Here is a 23449-nt window from a genome sequence, read left to right as displayed (position 1 = left end):
TGTCATTCCGTTTGCAACACATCGAAATATCCATTTTCGACCTATAGGGTCGGATCGACGATATATTGTCGATCGTCGTGAAAATCTAAGACGATATAGCCATGTCCGTCCGTTCGTCACTCTACAGTCTTTCAAAATAGCTGGAATGAGCTGAAACTTTGCATAGATTGTTCTTTTGTCCATGGGCAGGTTAAGTTCGGAGATGGGCTATATCGGTCTATATCTTGATTAGACCCCACATAGACCGATCCGCCGATTTAAGGTCTTAGGCCCATAAAAGCCACATTTATTATCCAATTTTGCTGAAATTTGGCACAGTGGGTTGTGTCGACATCTTTTTGTAAATCGGTCCAGATTTGGATATAGCTGCCATATAGACCGATCTCTCGATTTAAGATTTTGGGCCCATTAAAGGCGCATTTTTTGTCCGATGTCGGCGAAATATATGAAAGTGAGTTGTCTTAGGCCCCTCGACATCTTTCTGCAATTTTCGCCGAAATTTGGGACATTGAGTTATCTTAGGGCCTTCGACATCCCTTTTCAATTTGGCCTAAATCAGTTCAGATTTGGATATAGCTGCCATATAGACCGATCTCTCGATTTAAGATTTTTGGCCTATAAAAGGCGCATTTATAATCCGATTTCGTTGAAATTTAGGACAGTGAGTTGTGTAAGGCCCAGCGACACATTTTTGCAATTTGGCATAAATTGGTCCAAATTTGGGCATAGTTGCCGAATAGACTAATCTCTCAATTTAAGGTCTTGGGCTCATAAAAGACGCATTTATTGTCCGATTTCGCCGAAATTTGGGACAGTGAGTTGTGTTAGTTTTTTCCACATCTTTCTGCAATTTGGCCCAGATCGGTCCAGATTTGGATATAGTTGCCATATAGACCGATCTTTCGATTTAAGGTCTTGGGCCCATAAAAGACGCATTTATTGTCCGATTTCCCCGAAATTTGTGACAGAGAGTTGTGTTGGGCCCTTCGACATCCCTTTTCAATTTGGCCCAGATCAGTTCAGATTTGGATATAGCTGCCATATAGATGGGTCTTTACTTGTTTTATTATGTTTTCATCTGGAGCGTTCACCTTACAATATCCATTCCCTTAAAAGCGTTTTGCAATTTAGAATTTTATTTAAAAAAAAAGAAACAAAACAAATTATTGTATCTGTCTATCCATTATTATGTAACAATAAAACATTTATTGGAATATATAAAATTTCCCTCGCTTTGTCGGCTTATCAATTTTATAAGGCTATTTGCAGTTGCATTGTTACTTTTTTGTTGTAGATGTTGTTGTTGTTGCTGTTTTCGATGAATGCTTCACTGGCATGAATTTAAATTTCAATCACATGCCTGGTTCAGGCTTGACAAGTTCGCTGGAGTGTCATTACCCGCTGCCTGACTCAATGCGATTAATTGCGGCACTTTTGGCACATTTATCGCCATTTAAAATGTCGAACTGGAATAATAAGGGATTTTATTTTTATATTCCATTCCCATCGATGTGATATTTTTGGGGAATTTTTGAGTATTTTTATTTTCTTGGAAAAAAATTCCGTTTAGGATTAAGGAAATATTGATGACTACATTGAATGAAGTTCTTGAACAGAATTTAAAATAGTATGGCAAATTTTGAAACATTTCTGGTTGATAAGAAAAGCCATGTCAAAAAATAGCCCACAATGTCGGTTGAAGCTAGGTGTGAACTTTTTTGTAAACAAGGCTAGAGCTAGAGCAAAAAAAGCCATATTCTGCCCCAAACTCGAAAAAACCAATCGTTTATGAAAAAACTATGAAAGTGTAGTTTTGATAGAAGCTCGTCATTACCATTGACTAGTGCTTGTCATTAAACTTAGTGGCTGTAATAAAATTTCTTATCAAAAAGTGATGCAATGCTGTTACAAACCTAATCATCTTCGTGAATAGATCTCTATTCAGAAGTTCCATTTGAAATAAATGCAGCATCTTTATATGAAAAAAAAACATTTATTTTATAAACATGCCAAACCTAATTTGCCTTTCTCGTCTCTCATTTTAGGGCTTTTGCGAAAGTACCAGCGATAAACGTTTTTGCGGTTAAACGTCAAAATCGCTTGCATGCGCATTTGTTTTGATCGGCTGTGCTTCGCCAGAGAGAGGCCAGCCTCAAGAGACAACAATCAGAGAGCGACAAATAATGCTACCACCCACCAGCAGAATGTTAGTAAATCAACTAGTCCAAGTTCAGATGGAATCAGTGTCATCACCAAAAGTCCCTGCACAAAAGCCACAGCAACATTAGCCCCCCAGCTACACCAGCCAGATAAACAGAAAACCTTCCTCAACTCCAGTTTAGGCAAGGCACCAGCCACGTACAGATCTACAGCCACTTTAGGGCCAACGGATGGTGCTTCAATCAATGCGCTGGATCCTCCTTTACCTTCGAATCCCTCTCAGACACCCCCAGCAGCTATACAAACAGACAAGTGCCTAAGTGACAGCACCCCCAGAGCGGCAAATACAGCGAATAGTTGGGCTAAAGCAGATCAAAGCAACAATCCATCGCTCATCGCTAATTCATCCAGGTCGTCGTTGTTATTGTTGTTGAATGCCCAGCAACAGACGGTAGCAACAACAAAATCAACAACATCGCCTCAACAAGAGGAGGTGGAAGCGGCTAGAGCGGAAGCTAAGCAAAACACACCCACGCCCAACATAAATATTTTGGAAAAACAATCTTCTTCTTCTTTGGCTGCTACCGCTGCGGCTGTGAGCAAAGCGGAAATTTTCCCAGCCCGGTCAACCACAGAGGAGGCAGCCTCAACATTGGAGGCCAACAACGTTGAATTGCGTCACAGCAACGTTAGCAACGACAAAGTTAGCCAACACCACCACCAGCAGCAGCAACATCAACCGCAAAGTATAGCCGCCACATCTCAGAGCAACGAAGCAGACGCCAACGGCGAACACATAGTCATTGCCAACGGCAAAGCCGACTCATCCCACCCAACCGAGGCAGCAGAATCACCAACAGCTAAAATGCAGCAAGAACCGAATGCCAACATCCAGTTCCAACCCGATCTGGGTCTCGTGAACAACAATAATTTGCAAGCGCTCGGAGGCACATTGATCGACAATAGCACCGGTGCCATACGTTTATCATTGCCGCTAAATTCCACGGACGTGTTAACGCATACCCTCATCTACGGTACAGTGCCCACGGGGGCGCCCCAACTGAACGCCGATCCGAATTTGCAAACCCGCAATTATCTGCACCAGCAGGAACTCAATCTGCAGCAACGCTATCAGCAATTGCAACAGTTTCAGGCACAGACACAAGGGCTATACGCCTCAACACCCTCCGCCCCTCCCATTATCCTGCAACCGACCGCTGGTCCGGCACCTGTGGGAGCGGTTTATGCCGCTGGCAATCCGCCCGACTATTGTACGCAACACAAGCTCTTGGCAGCCCAAATGCAGGGTCTGTGTATTTCCACGCCCAATGCCACCCCAAGTCCAGTCAATGCGGCGGGCTCCGTGCTGGATGCTACCGCAGGCGGTGGCTACAATGTGCACAACAGCAATAACAATTCAGCCTATGTGCCGTCCACAGCCCAGGAGGAGCGTCTCTTGCAATGCATACAGGCCAAGGATCTGAAGATACAGGAAATGCAACGAGCCTTACAGTACAAGGACAATGAAATAGCTGAGCTCAAGTCTCATTTGGATAAGTTTCAGAGTGTTTTCCCCTTTTCACGCAGTGGAGCCACCACTCCTTGTGGCGGAGTCTCCAGCAGTGGCGGAGCTAGCGGTGGGGCTGGAGCGGGAGCAGCTGCAGCTCTGGCATTGGGCGGTGTTCGCAAGTCTGGTCAATCGTTTCAGCGGCAACGTGCTCAGGGTATATCAGCTGAGCCGCAAAATGAATCCAGTGTGCTGTTGAACAATGTGACGTTCCAAAAATATGACAAAGATGACCAGTGAGTAGAAAGAAGATTATTTTGCAATACTTTTTAATTTTCAATAACTTGGCGGTTAAACTATCAAAGGATTGGGCAAGAAATCACTGCTATACATTTCTACTAAAAAAAAAAAACAAAAACTATATGGAAAATCTCTAGGGGAGTATAGTGAAAACCCTAGGATATTGGATTGTTTTTTATATTCTTTGGGCCCGCTTAGGGCCCTGTTGTTTTCAGGCCCAAAGAAAACTACAATGCGTTTTGTTTTAAACATCTTCAAAGATATCCCATTCGAAAGTAATGACCTAAAATTCTGCGAATTTTCAATAAAAAAAGACAGAATGGCATAATTTATTGTTGGAAAACACATTTTTGAACTTTGAATCAGTTTGAACTTCAAAGATAGGAAATAGTTTGTGGAATTTATCATTTTGTGTAGCCTCAACCATAGGGTAGGGGTGTTTCTTGTCATTCCATTTGTAACAACTCGATACATAAATCTAAGCGATATCATTCTGAATGGTTGTAGCTATGTTCTTCCGTCTGTCTGGATGCTCTATTTTGAATGCGTAAGGCTAGCGCCTCTAAATTTTGTACAAAAATTCTTATTCTCAAAATAAATCGCCACTATAGACCTAATCTATTGATAGGCTAATACATCCGTCAAAAAACACAATGTAAAGTTTTAAGTTCTTGGCCTCCTAAAAGGTTCAGTTCTTCTCCAATTTTCCTGAGGTTATATCTGTTAAAACTTATAGCAACTGGTCTAAATTAAACCACAAGCTAAATAGTATAGCTCTCATTCAAACCGATCTTCAATGTGGACTTTTTGAGCACCTACAGGGCGCAATTTAAACCAGAAAAAATAATTTTAAAGCATACTTTTAGGGGCATATAGTAAAAACTGCGAATTTTACAGATCTTCTCAGTGAATTAGAAGTCATTAATATATGATTTAGACATACTTGACACAGTTGTTGAAAGTAACATGAAACACTTCATTTAAAATTTCTGCCAAATCGGATAAGAATTGCGCCCTCTAGAAGCTCAAGAAGTCAAGACCCAAGGGCCGGTTATATGGCAGCTATATTCGGTTGTGGACCGATTTCAACCATTCTTACCACAATTGTTGAAAGTCATACTAGAACACTTTATGCAAAGTTTCAGCCAAATCGAATAGGAATTGTGCCCTCTAGAGGCTCAAGAAGTCAAATCGGGAGATTTATATGCCGGCTATATAAGGATATGGACTGATGTGAACCATACTTGGCACATTTATTGGGAGCCATGCCATAACATTTCATGCTAAATTTCATCCAAATCGGACAAGAATTGCGCCCTCTAGAAGCTCAAGAAATCAAGACCCAAGGTCGGTTTATATGGCAGCTATATCAGATTATTATCCGATTTAGACCATACTTAGCACAGGTGTCGGATAGGAATTGTGCCCTCTAGAGGCTCAAGAAGTCAAATCGGGAAATCGGTTTATATGCCGGCTATATAAGGATATGCACTGATGTGAACCATACTTTGCACATTTATTGGGAGCCACGCCATAACATTTCATGCTAAATTTCATCCAAATCGGACAAGAATTGCGCCCTCTAGAAGCTCAAGAAATCAAGACTCTAGATCGGTTTATATGACAACTATATCAAAACATGGACCGATATGGCCCATTTAAAATCCCAACCGACGTACACTAATAATATGTATTTGTGCCTAGCTTAGCTTTACTCCTTCGAAAGTTAGCGTGCTTTCGACAGACAGACGGACGGACGTAAATGGCTAGATCGATTTAAAAAGTCATGACGATCAAGAATATGTATACTTTATGCTGTCTTAGATGCATATTTCGAGGTGTTACAAACAGAATGACGAAATTAGTATACGCCCCATCCTATGGTGAAGGGTATAATAAGGGACCAAGTGTCAGGTGGTTAGCTCCATCACAAAAGCCTACCTAAATGGACCAATCGGTACAAGATGGAAATTAAATGGGTATTATAGGAGGCCACCGGACGCTGAATGCCTGGGTTCGATTCCTGGCGAGAACATCAAAAAAAATTGTTTGCGGTGGTTATCCCTTCCTAATGCTGGCGGTATATGTGAGGATCTATGCCGTTTGAAAAATGGTATTTCAGCCATGCATAAACGAGATTTCTCACTATGGCCCGCCGTTCGGACTGGGCTATGAGAAGGAGTCCCCTTATTATTGTGTTTTAACTTGAATCGGACAGCTCTCATTGATATGTGTGGCCCATTAACATTCCTAAATGGAATGTTAATGGGCCAATTTGCATGTTGCATTATGGGATATTGGATGCAGTTTACCTCGAATTTTTAATAGGATTCTTAGTCTACACCCACCGTAGCGCGGAGATTAGCATGTCCGCCTTTGACATTGATCGCCTGGGTTCGAATCCTGGCGAGAACATTAGAAAAATTTTCATCGGTGGTTATCCCCTCCTATGCTGGCGGCACTCGTGAGGTATTTTGCCATGTAAAAACTTCTCCCGAAAGAGCTGTTGCACTGCCATTCGCACTCGGCTATAAAAAGGAGGCCCCTTATCATTGAGCTTTAACTTGAATCGGACAGCACTCATTGATATGTCAGAAGTTTGCCCTTGTTCCTTATGGAATGTTCATGGGCAAATTACTCTACACCCAAAGTTTCACTTTGTACCAACGATATATGTGACCATTTGGGCGCTTTTGACGTGGAGTTTCGGGGGTTGGGCGGGCTCTTGACACTTATATCGCGTTCGTACTCTACTCCCAAACACCTTTCATTTAAATTCCATATTGTACTGGTCGGCCCGTTTAGAACGATTTTGGGGTGGGATCCCACTGTATTTTTGGGGTGGGACCTCCCCCCTATGTATTTAACCCTAAATTTAAATATGTATTTTGTGTTCTTGAATTACAATTATGGTCTCTTGTATCTTAATAATAAGCCAAAAACTTAAATCCGATATTAATATTTGAGGGGGAATGCCCCACCCCGAAACCCCTCTAAACGGGCATATTCACCTATTGGTACAATATGGGACTTAAATGAAAGGTGTTTGGGAGTAGTGTTCGAAACTGGTATAAACGTTAATGGCAAAGTGCCAGCGAACCCGCCCTACCTAGAAAACCCCCGAAACGGACGTATAGACCGATCAATGCAATGGCGTACTTAAAAGGAACTTTAAAAAAGGTTTGGACTAAAAACTCCAAAATAATTTTGGATTTTGTTCTACGAACTAATGTCCACACTGGGTTTTGTTTTGAGTAATTAATGGAATCCGTCCCAAATCTCGTTTCATTCGATGGGTGTAACACTACCTAGTTGAGAACGCATTTTCCTCGTGTTTTTTTCCCTACCCTCGATTTCGAGGGACATATATGGGACATATGGGAGTCAGGCAGGCAGCTTGACATGGGGGTTGTCATTCTATCAGAATAAAAAGTGATTTTGGTTTGGTGATACTGGTTCCTCAAATATTCTGTAACTGTTGTATGCATGTAACGTTGTTATCTTGGTTGCCATGCTTTCTTCTAATGTTGGCATCAATTTTACCCAAAAAAACCTCAGAGGTATTGATGGATGACGGCCAATTTATTTTGCAAACTTCCACAAGAACATCGCTGCCGAAACCTTAAGGCTTAAATATTTCATGCATCACTTTCTTGGACATAAGCAAATTTCTCTCCTTTATTCTAAGTTCTATGAGTAATGTTAGACCTTTGCTCAACTGGCCGTTCGCTTTTTACCCCATTCATTGGATAGGGATATACTCATCTAGCCATTAAGTTTGTAACACTTCGAAATATTGATTTACGACCATATTCTGAATCGATTTACCTGTGTCCGTCTGCCGAAATCACTATAGCGGTCGAACGAACGAAGCAGGCAAGGTCTTTGGGGATTTTAAATGCGTAATATCGGTTCAGATTTGGTTATGTAAAGCTCCTATATACGTAAACCGATATCCCAACTTTAAGAAGTAAAGCACCTCTGGAGGGCGCAATTCCTATCAGATTTTGCTGAAATTTTGCAATATGACTTCTGGTATGACCTCCAACACCCACACTAAGTATTATATTCTTTACAAATTTTTTTTAAATTTTTTATCTTAAATTTTTTTGTTTTTTAATTTGCATTTATTTTTCAAAAAATTATAAAAACGTTTTCCCCTAATGCATTCAGGGTCCTCTTCGACATGTCCCCCAACAGCCATTGCATATGACATGCACACAACAGGCCAATGTCTCCTAATGTCAATGACAAACCATCGAAGCAAAACAGAGTGTACATAAAATTAGGCAACCGCATAGCAAATCATAAATGATCGATTTTTAATTGACGTCATTAAACGATTGCCGTAGGCCATACAACCAACCCATTCAGGCTCTTGCATATAACAACAGCCAACAGCAGCAAAAACAAAAGTCCATCCCAGCGCACGTCTGGGGCTCTGCAACGATTAGGAAAATATTTACAAAAAATTCGTTCGAAACAAACGACCAGCCAACATTTTGGCGTAGGCGTTCACACACCCTGTCTGTCAGCAAGTGATTTGTTCCGAATAGTAGGCCCATAAAGGTGAGACTTATCTTTGCACTATCCATGGAATGCCATGTTAAATGAGCAACACTCTTGGCAAGCGGGAAGCATTCAGACTCTAATGTAGAACTCCCATGGGCCAAACAGCAGCCCCATGGTTTTTATTGACTTCACAGCTGTCGATAGGAAGGTGCGTTGTGGGTAACACCCTACCCCTTCAACTGTGGCAGTTTGGGTGGCTTAGTGTCTGTGGGTGGTGTGTGGTGTATGTTTGTTTTTGCCTTAATTGACACAATCTTTAATGTGCAACATCATATGGCCATATTCGAGTCATTGTTACTGTCGATTGGTTGTGATCTGTCATTTTATACACTGAGAAAACCTGAAAAATGATTTTATTAACAAAATTATTTACCAAATACTTTAACCAAAAAGCAAATTTTTCTAAAAATTTCCATTGAAGAAAAAAGTGAAGATATCTTTAACATCAATAATGGGCAATAGATTTGAGTTTTAGATCAATTATAGGGGCAACCTATTTATAACCGAGTCCACTCTGCACATTGGCGCAATTTTATAAATTCATAAATTCTAATCTAATTTTATTTAAATGTTGAGGTGTTTGAAAAAAGTCTGAATCCTTTTATGTGGGACAAAAATTAGGAATAGCAATTGTCTAATTCCCAAAAAAAAAAATTTGACAAAAATCCCCGAAATTCCCTCAAGTGGACAATTATTATAGAAAAGATAAAAATGCTTGTTGTTGTTGTAGCCACATTTTCACGTGAATGTGGATGTGACCGATCGCCGCAGGGACTCGCCTTGTCATATCGAGCATCATAGGCACTCAGTATTTGTGCAAGAGCCAGTGCCGTCCGACCTCCCATTGAGACTCCCCGCTCGATACCGCTAATTGTCCGCTACTGTCGTTACAGCTACTTCGTATGGATCATTCCACTATCCGCAACCTTTGGACGCGCTCGTTAGATACCGCTGAAGTCGAGTTACATTCATAAAAGTTTTGATTGCACTTCCAGCCGATAATAAAGGTTTCAAAAGATACAACTTCCAACAGATGCACAGAATCTTGTGTACCACGGAAGTAGTGTAATTGTCGCAGAAAAAAGTCAGTCATTACAGAAAAACACATGTATTGGGTAAAAGTACAGCTAATAGACAGGGTTGTCGAACGTGTTTCATGTGGTAATTGTATCATAGACGCGTTTTCGCAATTACTATGATTCAAATACAATATACCAACGCACATCGATGGCACTATCGATATTTAATTTTTTGACTGATATCGATTGATATTTTTCCGATGCATACTAAAAGTAAAAGTTAAATTTTTTGCAAAATTAAACAAAAACCAGTAAGGAAGGGCAAAAGTCGGGCGGTGTCGACTGTATAATACCCTACACGTACCCTATAAGTACAATGTGGGACCTATATCCAATTCTGAATCAATTTTGATGAACCTCGGCTGCAAATATGTTCAAACTGTAAAAACTACGGTTGACAAATGACAACATTATGGCAAATTACCCAAAATCTGACGAACGTATATATGGGAGCTATATCTAATTCTGAACCGATTCCGAGCAAACTTCTCAGATAATGTGGTAGTCGCCGAGGAAAGCGTTGTGCAAAATTTTGGAAAGATTGGTCAATAAATGCGCTCGCAGTGGCTCTTAAAGTGAAAATCGGGCGATATACATATATGACAGCTATATCTAAATCTGGGACGATTTCTATGAAATTCACCAGTAATATTGAGAGTCATCATCAAATCAAAATCCTTCCTGCCAAATTTCAAGAGGATCAGTTAACAAAAAACCATTTTATTGCAGTTTTACTGAAAATCAGACGAACATATATATGAGAGCTATATCTAAATCTGAACCAATTTCGAGCAAACTCCTCAGATACTGTGGCAGTCGTCGAGGAAAGCGTTTCGTAAAATTTTGGCAAGATGGATCAATAAATGCGCTTGCTGTGACATTAGAAGTTAAAATCGGGCCATGTATATATATATATATATATATATATATATATATATATATATATATATATATATATATATATATATATATATATATATATATATGAGAGCTATATCTAAATCTAAACCGATTTCCATGATATTCACCAGTAGTATTGGGAGTCAAAAGAAAATCCCTCCTACCGAATTTTGAGAAAATCGGTTAACAAAAACCCATTTTATTGCAATATTACTGGAAATGGGACGAACATATATATGGGAGCTATATCTAAATCTGAACCGATTTTGACCAAACTCTATGTATATTGTGGTAGTCATCAAGGAAAGCATTGTGCAATATTTTGGCAAAATTGGTCAATAAATGTGCTGGCAGTGGCTCTAGGAGTGAAAATCCGGCGATATATACATATGAGAGCTATATCTAAATCTGAACCGATTTCCATGAAATTCGCCAGTAATGTCGACAGTCGAAAAAAAATATTTCCTGCCAAATTTCGAGAGAATCGAATAACAAATTACCATTTTATTGCATTATAACTGAAAATCGGACGAACATATATATGGGAGCTATATCTAAATCTGAACCGATTTTGACCAAACTCTATGTATATTGTGGTAGTCATCGAGGAAAGCGTTGTGCAATATTTTGACAAGATTGGTGAGTAAATGTACTTGCAGTGGCTTTAGGAGTGAAAATTGGGCGAAATATACATATGACAGCTATATCTAAATCTGAACCGATTTCCATAAAATTCGCCAGTAATGTCGACAGTCGAAAAAAATATTTCCTGCCAAATTTCGAGAGAATCGGGTATCAAATGACAATTTTATTGCATTATAACTGAAAATCAGACGAACATATATATGGGCGCTATATCCAGATCTGAACCGATTTTTCCAATTTCAATAGGCTTCGTCTCTAGGCCGAAAAACATGCCTGTACCAAATTTGAAGACAATCGGATGAAAACTGCGACAAACTGGACAGACAGACGGACATTGCTAAATCGAATCAGAAAGTGATTCTGAGTCAATCGGTATACTTATCAATGGGTGTATCTCTAACCAAATAACCAAAGACCAAACTCGTCTCATAGTGGTTGGTGTGTGTTGGTATCTCTGGCTTTCCTTTTGCGTATGCAAAGAAAATCATCTCACCCCACCCAACAATACTTTTTTTCTCGACATTTCTCCTATGTTTGCTGGTAGGACCTCAAAATCCTTCACAGTTATTTAGTGGACACATGGGGCATATAGGGCATGAGGTTTAGTGAACAAAGTGTCAGCTTGTCTTTAGACTCTCTTTGACAATTTGTGTCCATTGTGTTAGCACAGTAGCAACAGACTAAAGACTCTTTATTGGGAAACGTACCCAAGATCCTAGCTTATCTTAGACTCATCGATTGTGTCTTTTTTGTCAACCAAATCTTCGCCTCATTTTTTTCAGTGTCCACTACATCATTTTGATCTGTCAAAATTTCCCTATCCCCTTACACAGACATATACCACAATAAAAGTGTTTACAATGTCAGGCGGGGCATTTTTACAGCTCAACTCAATTCTAATGTCACCCGATTTGAAACGTTGGTCTGATTTATTTGTCTGCCATAACTTTGACACTTGCAAATTGAGATTTCGTTTTGCCATAGCAATGACGAGGCAGACGATGAAGGTGGCCCAGACTGAGAGACAAATCTGGGGAAAAAATCGCAGCAATTAAAAGACTGTGCTTGATGACGACGCCGACAATGCCGTTGATTGCGGCGTTTGCGGAAAACGCTTTAAACGATCGATCTAGGCAATTTGGGATTTTCGCAAAAATCAACAATTCCATTTATTTATGAGCTGGCAGACAGACAGATGGACAGACTGCAAAGACATATCGTGACAGATGGATTCAAAAAAAAAAAAATAATAAAAGAGAAAACCAAAACAAAATCTCAATAAAAATAATTGGATGCCGTTTGTAAACAAAAATCAAAAAATCGAAAATAAAATGATTTAATGTGATATGCTTGTCTCCATAACACGTGGACAAATAAATCGCCCAATATTTCCTTATGATTTGTTTATTTTTGGAGGGGTGGGGGGGAATAAAAATATTGTCATTTATAGCCAACGTCATATTTTTAATAGATTTTCATAAACATGAGATATGTGGAGATGTGGGTTTGCTTGCCAGGCAACATTGTGTTGGCTAGGCCAGCCAATATCCCCAAAATACAAATCAGGTCTTCTATTTTTTTTAAATGACCAAGCTTTTTGGCAGTTCCTTTACTACATCTCAAGCAAAAATGTGTTCAGACATAACCTCAGGACATTAGTATGACATTTGGTCTGCATAAATCAAAGACATTATTTGGATCACAGTTGGTGTGAACAGTAGTTTTAGATTTAAGGATTGAAATTCAACTTAAAAAAAACATGGTCTAATATGACCCTACAGCTTTCATAAGCCATACAGACAGTTTATATGAAACTGTATATCTCAAGTTCTCCAGGCTTATTATAATGATAATAATAACGACTTTAATAATAGCCAACTGTCAGCAGTTTGTCACATAGCCATACAGTGCTCAACACACAAATGACTCTCAAGCAAATGACAAATTAACTTCAAAAAGTGAATTATGAATGACAAGTAGCCCAAGTCTTGAGAAGAAAACAAAAAATCACGCAAACACAAATTGATTGACTGGCACAAATTAATTTCAAAGCCAACTGAAAGCTAAAACAAGCAAAGCAAATTAGGCTCATTTTTAAACCAAACAAAAAAAAATCAAAATAAAATTGTTTTGACCAAAGTGGAACAGATAATTGATCCCCTGGAAACCACTGTTCTTTATATCGACTACTCAATTCAATTGGCATTTATGGTATGAGATTTGTGTGGATAAACAAAATGTTGTGCAGGAAATTTGGAGTCTAAATCACTCAGCCACGCAGGCACATTTCAATGCGTATACTCACTCTCCTACTCACCTCACCTACATATGTGGCTTTTTATCTATGTTAGCATCTACCTAACCCTAAATGGGCTCTCAGCGCTGTTGTAGAGTCTTTGAGATATGGAAACCCCTTGTAGACCAATAACTCTACCCTGTCGTGTATTTTCTATTTTGTCCATTAATTTTCATCACACACACACATACACACTCTCATGCGAAAATAAAGAACCCAACGAAATATTGTTACAAATGATCGCCTTAAATTACAATTGGTCACTAAAAGACCATTCAACAAAACCACACCTCCACAGGAGTTTCTCTCGAATATCGAAATGCCAGCATATATCAGTTTTGTTGGAAAACTCATTTGCACTCGCATAAAATATCAAAAAAATAACATGTGCACTATATCTATTAGTTCGAGATATAAGATATTGCTAGTTGAAAAGCAAAAAGAGCTAAATAGTAAAGTAGAAAAACAAGGAAGAGTGAAAAAACCAAAACAAATCCTGTACTTAGGTGTAGGTAAAAACGGTAACTGCCCTAATAAAACACGTGAAGGACATCAAGTAAAAAGGCATTAAGTTCGGCCTGGCCAAACTTTGGACACCCACTACCTCGGGTATATAATGTAAACCACCTTTTGTCAAAATCCGGTGAAAATGCCCCATAGCAGCTATATCGAAATATGTTCCGATTTGGGCCAAATACTAATAAGTGCAAGTCATTGTTCAATTGTGTTTAACAAATTATTGATCTTTTTAGTAGCTTTATCTATAAATAAACCGATCTGAACCATATACGACACGAATGTCGAAAAGCCTAACATAAGTCACTGAGCCAAATTTCAGTCAAATCGGACAATAAATGTGGCTTTTATGGGCCCAAGACCTTAAATCGAGAGATCGGTCTATATGGCAGCTATATCCAAATCTGGACCGATTTGGACCAAGTTGCAGAAAAATATCTTAGAGCGTAACAATACTCAATGTCCCAAATTTCGGCGAAATCGGACAATAAATGCGCCTTTTATGGCCCCAAAACCTTAAATCGAGAGTTTGGACTCTATGCCAGCTATATCCAAATCTGGACCGATTTGGGCCAAGTTGCAGAAAAATGGCGAAGAGCCTAACACAACTCAATGTCCCAAATTTCGGCGAAATCGGACAATAGATGCGCCTTTTATGGCCCCACAACCTTAAATCAAGAGTTTGGACTATATGGCAACTATATCGAAATCTGGACCGATCTGAGCCAAATTGAAGAAGAATGTTGAAGGGCCCAGCACAACTCACTGTCCCAAATTTCGGCGACATCGGATAATAAATGCCTCTTTTATGGGCCCAAAGCCTTAAATATATAGATCGCTCTATATGGCTATATCCAAATCTGGACCAATCTTAGCCAAATTGAAGAAGGATGTCGAAGTGTCTAACACAACTCACTGTCCCAAATTTCAGCATAATCGGATAATAAATGTGGCTTTTATGGGCCTAAGACACTTAATCGACGGATCGGTCTATATGGCAACTATATCTAAATCTGGATCGATCTGGGCTAAATTGAAAATGGATGTCAAAGAGCCTAACACAACTCACTGTTCCAAATTTCAGTAAAATCGGATAATAAATCGGAGGAACATATATATGAGAGCTATATCCAAATCTGAACCGATTTTTTTCCAATTTAAATAGACATCGTCTCTAGGACGAAAAACATGCCTGTACCAAATTTTAAGACGATCGGACAGAAATTGCTACCTGAACTTTGTAATCAATTTTACATGGTAGACGGGCATGGCTAAATCGAGTCAGAAAGTGATTCTTAGTATACGGTCGGTATACTTATCAATGGCTCTATCTGCCTTCCTTCTGGGTGTTAAAAACAAATGCACTAAGTTATAATACCCTACACCCCAGTAGTGGTGTAGAGTATAAAAATGCAGGCAAATGACACAATTCATGTTTTTAAGCTTTTTAACATCAAAACGATAAATCGAATAATCTTTTTAATTATTCGATAACTTATTTATTTGAAAATATTTAATTTTCAATTATTCGATTATTTCAAAGGTCACGAATAATCGATTAATCGAATAGCGAATAATCGATTAATCGAATAACGATTAATCGAGTGTTCACCATAGCTCCAATTAACAGATTGAGGACGCTTCAAGAGAAGACGATGCTGGTATTGATCACTCATAGATGTATGGTACACGATTTTTAAACTCCCATCTCTGAGTGGCAATGTAAATTTGCCCATGAACAATCCATTAAGGAACTGGGGGCAAACTTCTTGCCTATCAGTGAGTGCCGAGTCTAACGGTTTATTTATCAATGCATTTGTCTCGACTTCTTTTGAGCGTTACAACCAAATCCACTATGTTACAATACACAGTAGTGGTCTAAAATACAAATAATAGTTACACCAATTCGCATTCCACTCCTACTTAACACACTTGCAATCAGATTTCTAATCCAATCTAAAACAAATATGAATAATGTATTGCTAAATGAATAAATTTTTCATAAACATTTGACAAACAAAAACAAAAAAAAGTTCTTAACGCCATCAATTGAAACCAAACGCTGCCAAGAATCCAGCCAGGCAAAGCAACCACAGCTATATTTGCCAGCCTAGATTACCTCGTTTGCTTAGATGACTCCCATGGTATGGCTTTGCTGGCACGGACTCTATATCAACTCAAGATTAATTTCGATGTCCACATTAAGTGTTTATGATCTCGCGTAAATCATTTGGGATTAGCGAAGCTAAAGGCGCACCATATGCTGCCTCAATGCAATGCATTCCAAATGAGGTGAATGCAGTTTTTTTCTTGCTTGCATTTAGAGATATTCCTTGTCTTTATATCTCGAGCTACACAAAAAAGAGACATTTTCACAAATTTACGTCTATTTTTTTTGGTAAATTGGAATAAAGATTTAGGAGTTTTTCCATGGGTACGCATTTTTATGGTGATGTGATCATGGTGGTGGTTAAAATTCAAAGTGAGCTATGTGCTATTTTTAGGACACAATGAAAATAAGGTGACAAGGTTACAAGTTTTTCTATAGAAGACTCGGTGGGACATAGATGAGCAGTCCCCTCGGCCTACAATGTTAACTGACTGGGTTCAAATCCTAGTGAAAATATATATTGAAATAGAAAAAACTGGAGATAATAATGCGGGCGGCATTTAGGGGGTATTCAGCCATGTATAAAATTCTCTTTTTATTGTAGAAGGGGTAATGCTGATAATGATTCTGTTTGCGTTCTTTTCCAGTAAAAATTTTACAGTAAAAATTTGCAGGAAAGTATGAACCATTTTACTCTCTTTAAAAAATTTGCCAGCAAAAGTACGCAAAACGACTTCCAGTGAAAAAATGCAGAACAACAACTGATTTTTGTTTTGGTTGGTTTTATATTTGCTTTCTTAGGAAAAGAATTCGTTTCAAAATGAATAAGCAAAATGGCGTTAAGTTTGGCCGGGCCGAACTTTGGATACCGTCCACCTCGTGTATATATATAAACCATCTTTCGTCAGGTGAAAAATGCATAATTTATGCCCCCGTAGCAGCCTTATCGAAATATGGTCTGATTTGGATCAAATTCGACATGGATATTGAGTGGTCTAATAAGTACAAGTCATTGTTAAATTTTGCAGAACAAAATATTGGTCTTTTTGGTAACCAAAGCGAAATATAGACCGATCTGGACCATATAAGACATGGATGTCGAAAAGCCTAACATAAGTTACTGTGTAAAATTTGAGGGAAATCGGATTATAAATGTACCTTTTATGGGGCTTAAGACTTTAAATCGAGAGATCGGTCTATATAGCAGCTATATCCAAATCTGAACCGATCTGGGCCAAATTGTAGAAAGTTTTCGAAGAGCCTAACACAACTCACTGTCCCAAATTTCGGCGAAATCTGACAGTAAATGCGCCTTTAATGGACCCAAAATCTTATATTGAGAGATCGGTCTATATGGCAGCTATATCCAAAACTGGGCCGATCTGGGCCATATTACAGAAAAATGTCGAGGGGCCTAACTTAACCCACTGTCCCAAATTTCGGCGAAATTGGACAATAAATGCGCCTTTTATGGGCCCAAATCTTAAATCGAGAGATCGGTATATATGGCACCTATATCCAAATCAGGACCGATCTGGGGCAAATTGAAGTGGCATGTCGACTGTCCTAACCTAACCGGCCCGGACAATAACTAAATCTGGACCGATCTGGGCCAAATTGAAGAAGGAAGTCGGAGGGTTTAACACAACTTACTATCCCAAATTTCAGTAAAATCGGATATTAAATGTGGATTTTATGGGCCTAAGACCCTAAATCGGCCGATCGGTCTATATGGGGGCTATATCAAGATATAGTCCGATATAGCCCATCTTCGAACCTAACCTGCTTATGAACAAAAAAAAGAATTTGTGCAAAGTTTCAGCTCAATATCTCTATTTTTTAAGACTGTAGCGTGATTTCAACAGACAGGCGGACAGACTGCCAGATGGACGGACATGGCTAGATCGTCTTAGATTTTTAAGCTGATCAAGAATATAAATACTTTATAGGGTCGGAAACGTTTATTTCCATGTGTTGCAAACGGAATGACAAAATGAATTTACCCCCATCCTTCGATGGTGGGTATACAAATGTTGGCGATACTTGTTAGGTATTTTCCTTCGATAAACGTCTATTTATTGACCTGAGAGTTATAGGGCTGGAAGGCGAGCTATTCGTCGTATTCGTGATCTCCGTGCCACTGGACAGCCATCACAATTTACCGTGTATGAAGCAACGAATGTCATCCGTGGCGCCAAGCCGCGCAAGGCGCTGGTCCCAGACAAAATCTCTACACTGATGCTGAAGAATCTGCATCTACCTAGAGTCGAGTACCTTACAACTGTCCTCAAACCTGTCTGAACACCATTATAGCACTCGATTTTTGGAAGATGGGCAGTGTGATCCCGCTACTGAAACCTGGAAAGGACATGAGCAAGAGGAAGTCGTACAGACCGATCTCCCTACTCTCATCAGTAGCCAAGACACGTGGGGTACTACTCCTCCCGTTAGACAAATTCCATTCGCCGAGCAACGGCATGCATTTCGAAATTTGCATAGGACTACAACTGCTTTGCATACCATCGCCGTACACAAAAGTAGAAACAACGTTCTCAAGTCCCTTGTCGGCAGCACTTGATGTGCTGACAAAGAAACCTTGATCTAACCACCTAATGTTTCTGTATATTGTGGCTAGACCAAATGCTGCGACCTTTAGTCATGTGGCTGCCACGGACATTGTGTAATCATTGAAGATATCTGTACCCGTTTACAATTGGCACACTAATTTTTTCCAATCCCACTATAAGTCACTTTTAACTACGCAGCCTGACCCACTTAATCCCATGGTAGCATCTTTTCTCCTTAACAAATTCAAAGGAACGGTGTTTGTTTCATCGTAGCTCTCCGATGAGGATGAATCCATTAAAACACTTAAGCAACTCTTTTCTTGGTGTCTTGAGTTTCCGAAAACAGCTAATGTAGAGTTGCTTATGCTGGCAATATTTTTTAGTTATTTGGACATCTAAAACGTATGTATTAAGTGACGTCACTCTACGGCATGTGATTAAAACTCAGCAAAAAAAAACTGGGCAAAAAGAAATTAAAGTTTTAGCCGACACACTCTTTGGTATGAAAGATATATCCGCGCTGTTTCTCAGTGCAAACACTTTTCATGGTGATGTAAGAAAATTTATGGTTAAAATGCAAAGTAACCTAAGCCTGAATTGAATATTTCTTATAGGACAAAGAGAAAAGTGGATTTTTATATAAGCCCCTATGACCCGTAACTCTAGCTTTCGAGTCCTGTCCCATTGAGAAGCCTATTCGCTATTCCTTAATTTAATGTTTATGGTAAAATTTGCACACATGATTTAGTTCACTTTAATAATATCCCAAGCGAGTTTGTTAGTACCCATATCAGTTACTTTCGATTTTGTTTTTTGTTGGTTTCTGATTTTCGCATAATTTATTTGTAAATAATTCTCGTTTAGAAAAGTAATTAATGGATTATTTTATTAAATGACTTAATAATGTTACTATTATTTTAAAACATTGAATTATTGATAATGATATTTAAAATGATTGTTCTTAATTTGCTTGAACTTTTATAACAAAAAAGATAAGTCAAAGTTTAACCCATTTCTAGTTTAAAAATTTTTTAAAAGCTCCACAGCGCATTGAAATTCACAACACATTTGATCTTTGTTTCATTTAGAGAAACGGAAATTCCACGTTTGCTGCTTTCAGATAATTGCCTACAATAAATAAATTTGTTTGCGGGAAATAATAGCCATATTGTTTGTTTGTATATGTAACGGCTTTCAAGCACTCTTGGATACTTGAGCACTTGACTGCATACAAAACTTTTAAATATTCTCTTATCTTTGTTTAGCATCAAGCAAACCCACTGTCCACCCAGGGGCGTTCGAGACAACTTTATTGACTGCATGAAGCAGGAAAGAGTTGACGATTTTCTTTTATTCGTACAATTTTATAACCACCAGCATAGAAAACTGAAACTATTGCAGCGTATTTGCCTTTTGATTCATAGACTTGAAAAGTTAAATGTAGATCCCATATTGTTTTACATAAAAACAAGGAAGGACAGACATAAAAGATATGACCACAATCATTACAGTTTATCATAGATTCAGTTATTTGCTCCTAGATAACGGGAAATATTGTTTGTTATCTTCCTCAGTGATCTACTTCACATATATCAAATATAATTGTCTTGTTATGTATTTTATTTAAAACAACCCACAAATTAATAATAATCATACGCAGTGTTGTACGATTAACTTAACTTGTTATTATAGCGAAAATCAAACGAAGTTTTCAAATTCTATTTTTAGATATAAATTTAACATATAATTGTATGGAATTGTAAAATTATAATACATAAACAAATTGCTTGCCAATATATATAAAAAAAAAACCATTTTGAGGAAAAAGCCCTTTGAATCATAAGTTAAAAATGTTTATTGTAGGTCCCATATTGTTCTACATCAACATAAGGAAGGACAGACAACAAGAACATGGCCAAAAGCATTACGATTTATCAAAGTTTAAGTTTTTCGGTCTTAGATTATGGGAAATATTGTCTACTATCATCCTCACTTATCTACTCTCTCCTTTCAAGTAAAATAATCCTATTATGGATTTTCTTCCAAACAATCAGTAAATTAATAATAATCATACGCAATGATGTACGTTATATGTAATTTGCTACTATGGCGGATATTTAATACTTTTTTGAGAGGTTTTAAAATTTTTATCAAATTCTGATCTGATTTTGATGAAATGTAACAAGTCAAGTCTTGTTGTTGTTGTAGCCACATTTCCATGTGGATGTGGCGATCCTCGTCAAGCTCCTGTAGGTGAGCAAGCTCGTTCTGGTCCAGAGAACCGATCGCCGCGGGAAAATGGTGGCCATTGGTTATTTAAAGACGCCAATAACTCGTCTTGTCATATCGAGCAACATAGACACTCAGTATTTGTGCAAGAGCCGGTGCCGCTCTCTCACTGAGACTCTTCGCTCCATACCGCTGATTGTCCGCGACTGCCATTGCAGCTACTCCGAATGGAGCACTCCACTATCCGCACCCTGTGGACGCGCCCGGTAGCTCACATCTAAGCTTCTCGAGACAGCAATGAACACCACACAAATTGGACCTCAATGTTCCAGCCTGTGTGGTGCTCAGAACTATCCCGTGCCGTGCTCAAGTCGTGTGAGGATCGGTTGTAAAATATTTGTATCAATGTAATATTATTGTTGTTTGATTTCCTTGTCCATCTGAAAACAATAGGCTTTGATTTTGCTTCTGCTTAGAATATAAAGGAAATAATGACTTTTGTTTTATTGAAAAAAGTTGAGACAAAATGTGATGTTGCTATAAATGCATTGGGCAGACTAGAGAGGTCGTGATATCGAAGCTGGACAAAACTTCATAATCAGCCCGAAAAGCCCCTAAAAGATTACATGTTTCCACCGACTCATGTGAGACGAACATTGGATCATTTCAGTATACCATCCTTCGAGCGCTGTAAGGAAAAAAAAAACACCAAACGCCAATGTCTCGACTCAAAAGGAATATTAAGCATCACCAACACACATAAAAGTCAATACCTGTTATCCTACAATTTTTGATTGCAAAGAGTAACTTTCAATGTGTGTGTAATGTAATATATATGGGAGCTATATCTTAACCCAAGGATTCTGTAAGCAGGCTTCTTCTGTAGTATTTATCGTGCACAACAAGCCGATTACTGGCTTAGGTGTATGTCCACATGTCCTCTTTTCAACCTAACCTAACCTAACGTAGTATAAATCAGAAGAATATTTTTAGGGGCTTTATCTAAACCTGATCTGATTTCTTTTAATTGCATTAGTTTTCGCCTCTAGGTCGAAAAAGCCACCTATTCCAAGTTAATCCGATAAAAAAAATCCGATTTGAACATTGCACACAAATGTACATGGACAAACAGATGGACGGGCTAAATGGAACAGGACAATGGTACGAGAAGATACATATACTAATCAATGGGTCAGGGACGCAACCAGGATTGTAGTTTGGGGCGGGGGCTTATATTACAACTATAAAATAACTAAAAGTGCGTATACGTGCTAACATTAGAAAAATAGTGTACCTGCGTGCAAATTGGTACTGCATCATGTTTTTGCAGTTAAAGAAAACAATGAGTCAAATAAAAGGTATTTATTTCAAATTTTGGGCGAATTTCGGGGTGCTCGGAACCAATATCCTCCCCTGGCTACGACTCTGAATGGGTCCATCTCCTTTCCTTATGGGTGTTACAACAAAATTAAATGAAAATTTAAGAAAAATCCTACCAAACGCGACCAAATATTCATACACGATCTAGCCATGTCCCTCCGTCCGTCTGTTGAAATAACCCTATAGCCTATAAAAAATGTCGGTCATAGTTAAAGAAGCCCTGTATCTTAATATAGCACCCATTATACCGATTTCCCGATAAGAATTCTTGAGAAAATCGTATTTTGCCCCGATTTCGATGAACAACAATGTCGGATAAAGTTGTCTTCAGATTTCAGATTTCTACCCGTTTCCGCCATTACGTGTTGCATTGTACCCCTCAGCATCCGAGAATAGGCCAGATCTGACCATACTTGTATGTAGCTGCCATATAGCCTGATCTTCCGATTGAAGACAATCGGACAAAAGCCGAACTTTTTACCTTGAATTTACAAAATTTTGAGCAAGGGATCTGCCGGTACTCTCGTACCAGTTGTAGTCAATATCAGAACTTATGCAATTTTTTCTGAAATTTGAAACAGAGAGACCCGTTTAATAGTATTTGACGTCCACGAGTACGTGAGAAATATAGTCTAGATCAGGTCATTAAAGGCTTATAATAACTATATCAGATGATTTTCATTGCAACTTCAAGCTTGAGGTCTAAATGGTACTTTGATTAAACAAAAATGGTTTAATTCTGCATACACTGAAACGAAAGGAAGTGAAACAATTTTGAGTTATCTCAACTTTTTCAGTATTGTGCTTGGTATTTATAATCGTACGTTGGAAGAACCTACCAAAATTTGAGGTCAATCTACCAATTAAAAAAAAACTACCTATTTTGGTATTAACCTACCAGAAAGGACAACACTGTTTGTAATACTTAACACCACAATAATCGTGCATGGCATAAAAATAAAGATGGACGGACATAAATTGTTTAGGCAAAAACAATACCATTTAGCAAAGATTAGGTTTTTTGCTATAAGCTTAAGGGAAATTTTGTCTGCTATTTCTATGTATCACCTCCTTTTCTCCCTTCAAGTAAAATAGCCTTGTTATGGATTTTATTTAAAATAACCTAGAAATCAATAATAATCATACGCAATAGTGTACAATTAAAGTAATTTGCTATTGTAGCACAAA

The 23449-nt window shown here is 38.5% G+C and overlaps 1 protein-coding gene across 5 annotated transcripts in view; it reads left to right on the top strand.

Moving 5' to 3' along the window:
• The window catches only part of LOC106089503 (cGMP-dependent protein kinase, isozyme 2 forms cD4/T1/T3A/T3B), a 192351-nt gene that overhangs the window by 83370 nt on the left and 85532 nt on the right, over positions 1-23449 (top strand). For all 5 annotated transcript variants that reach the window (XM_059365374.1, XM_059365376.1, XM_059365377.1 and 2 more), the window contains one exon: positions 2046-3963. In XM_059365374.1, the coding sequence (XP_059221357.1) occupies positions 2105-3963 (1859 nt within the window). In that variant the 5' untranslated portion in view covers positions 2046-2104. The remainder of the gene's footprint in view (positions 1-2045; positions 3964-23449) is intronic.

Source organism: Stomoxys calcitrans, chromosome 3 (assembly GCF_963082655.1).
Source record: "Stomoxys calcitrans chromosome 3, idStoCalc2.1, whole genome shotgun sequence".
Taxonomy (NCBI): domain Eukaryota; kingdom Metazoa; phylum Arthropoda; class Insecta; order Diptera; family Muscidae; genus Stomoxys; species Stomoxys calcitrans.
The sequence above is the reverse complement of the archived record's forward strand: the minus strand, read 5'-3'. Positions and strand labels throughout refer to the sequence as shown.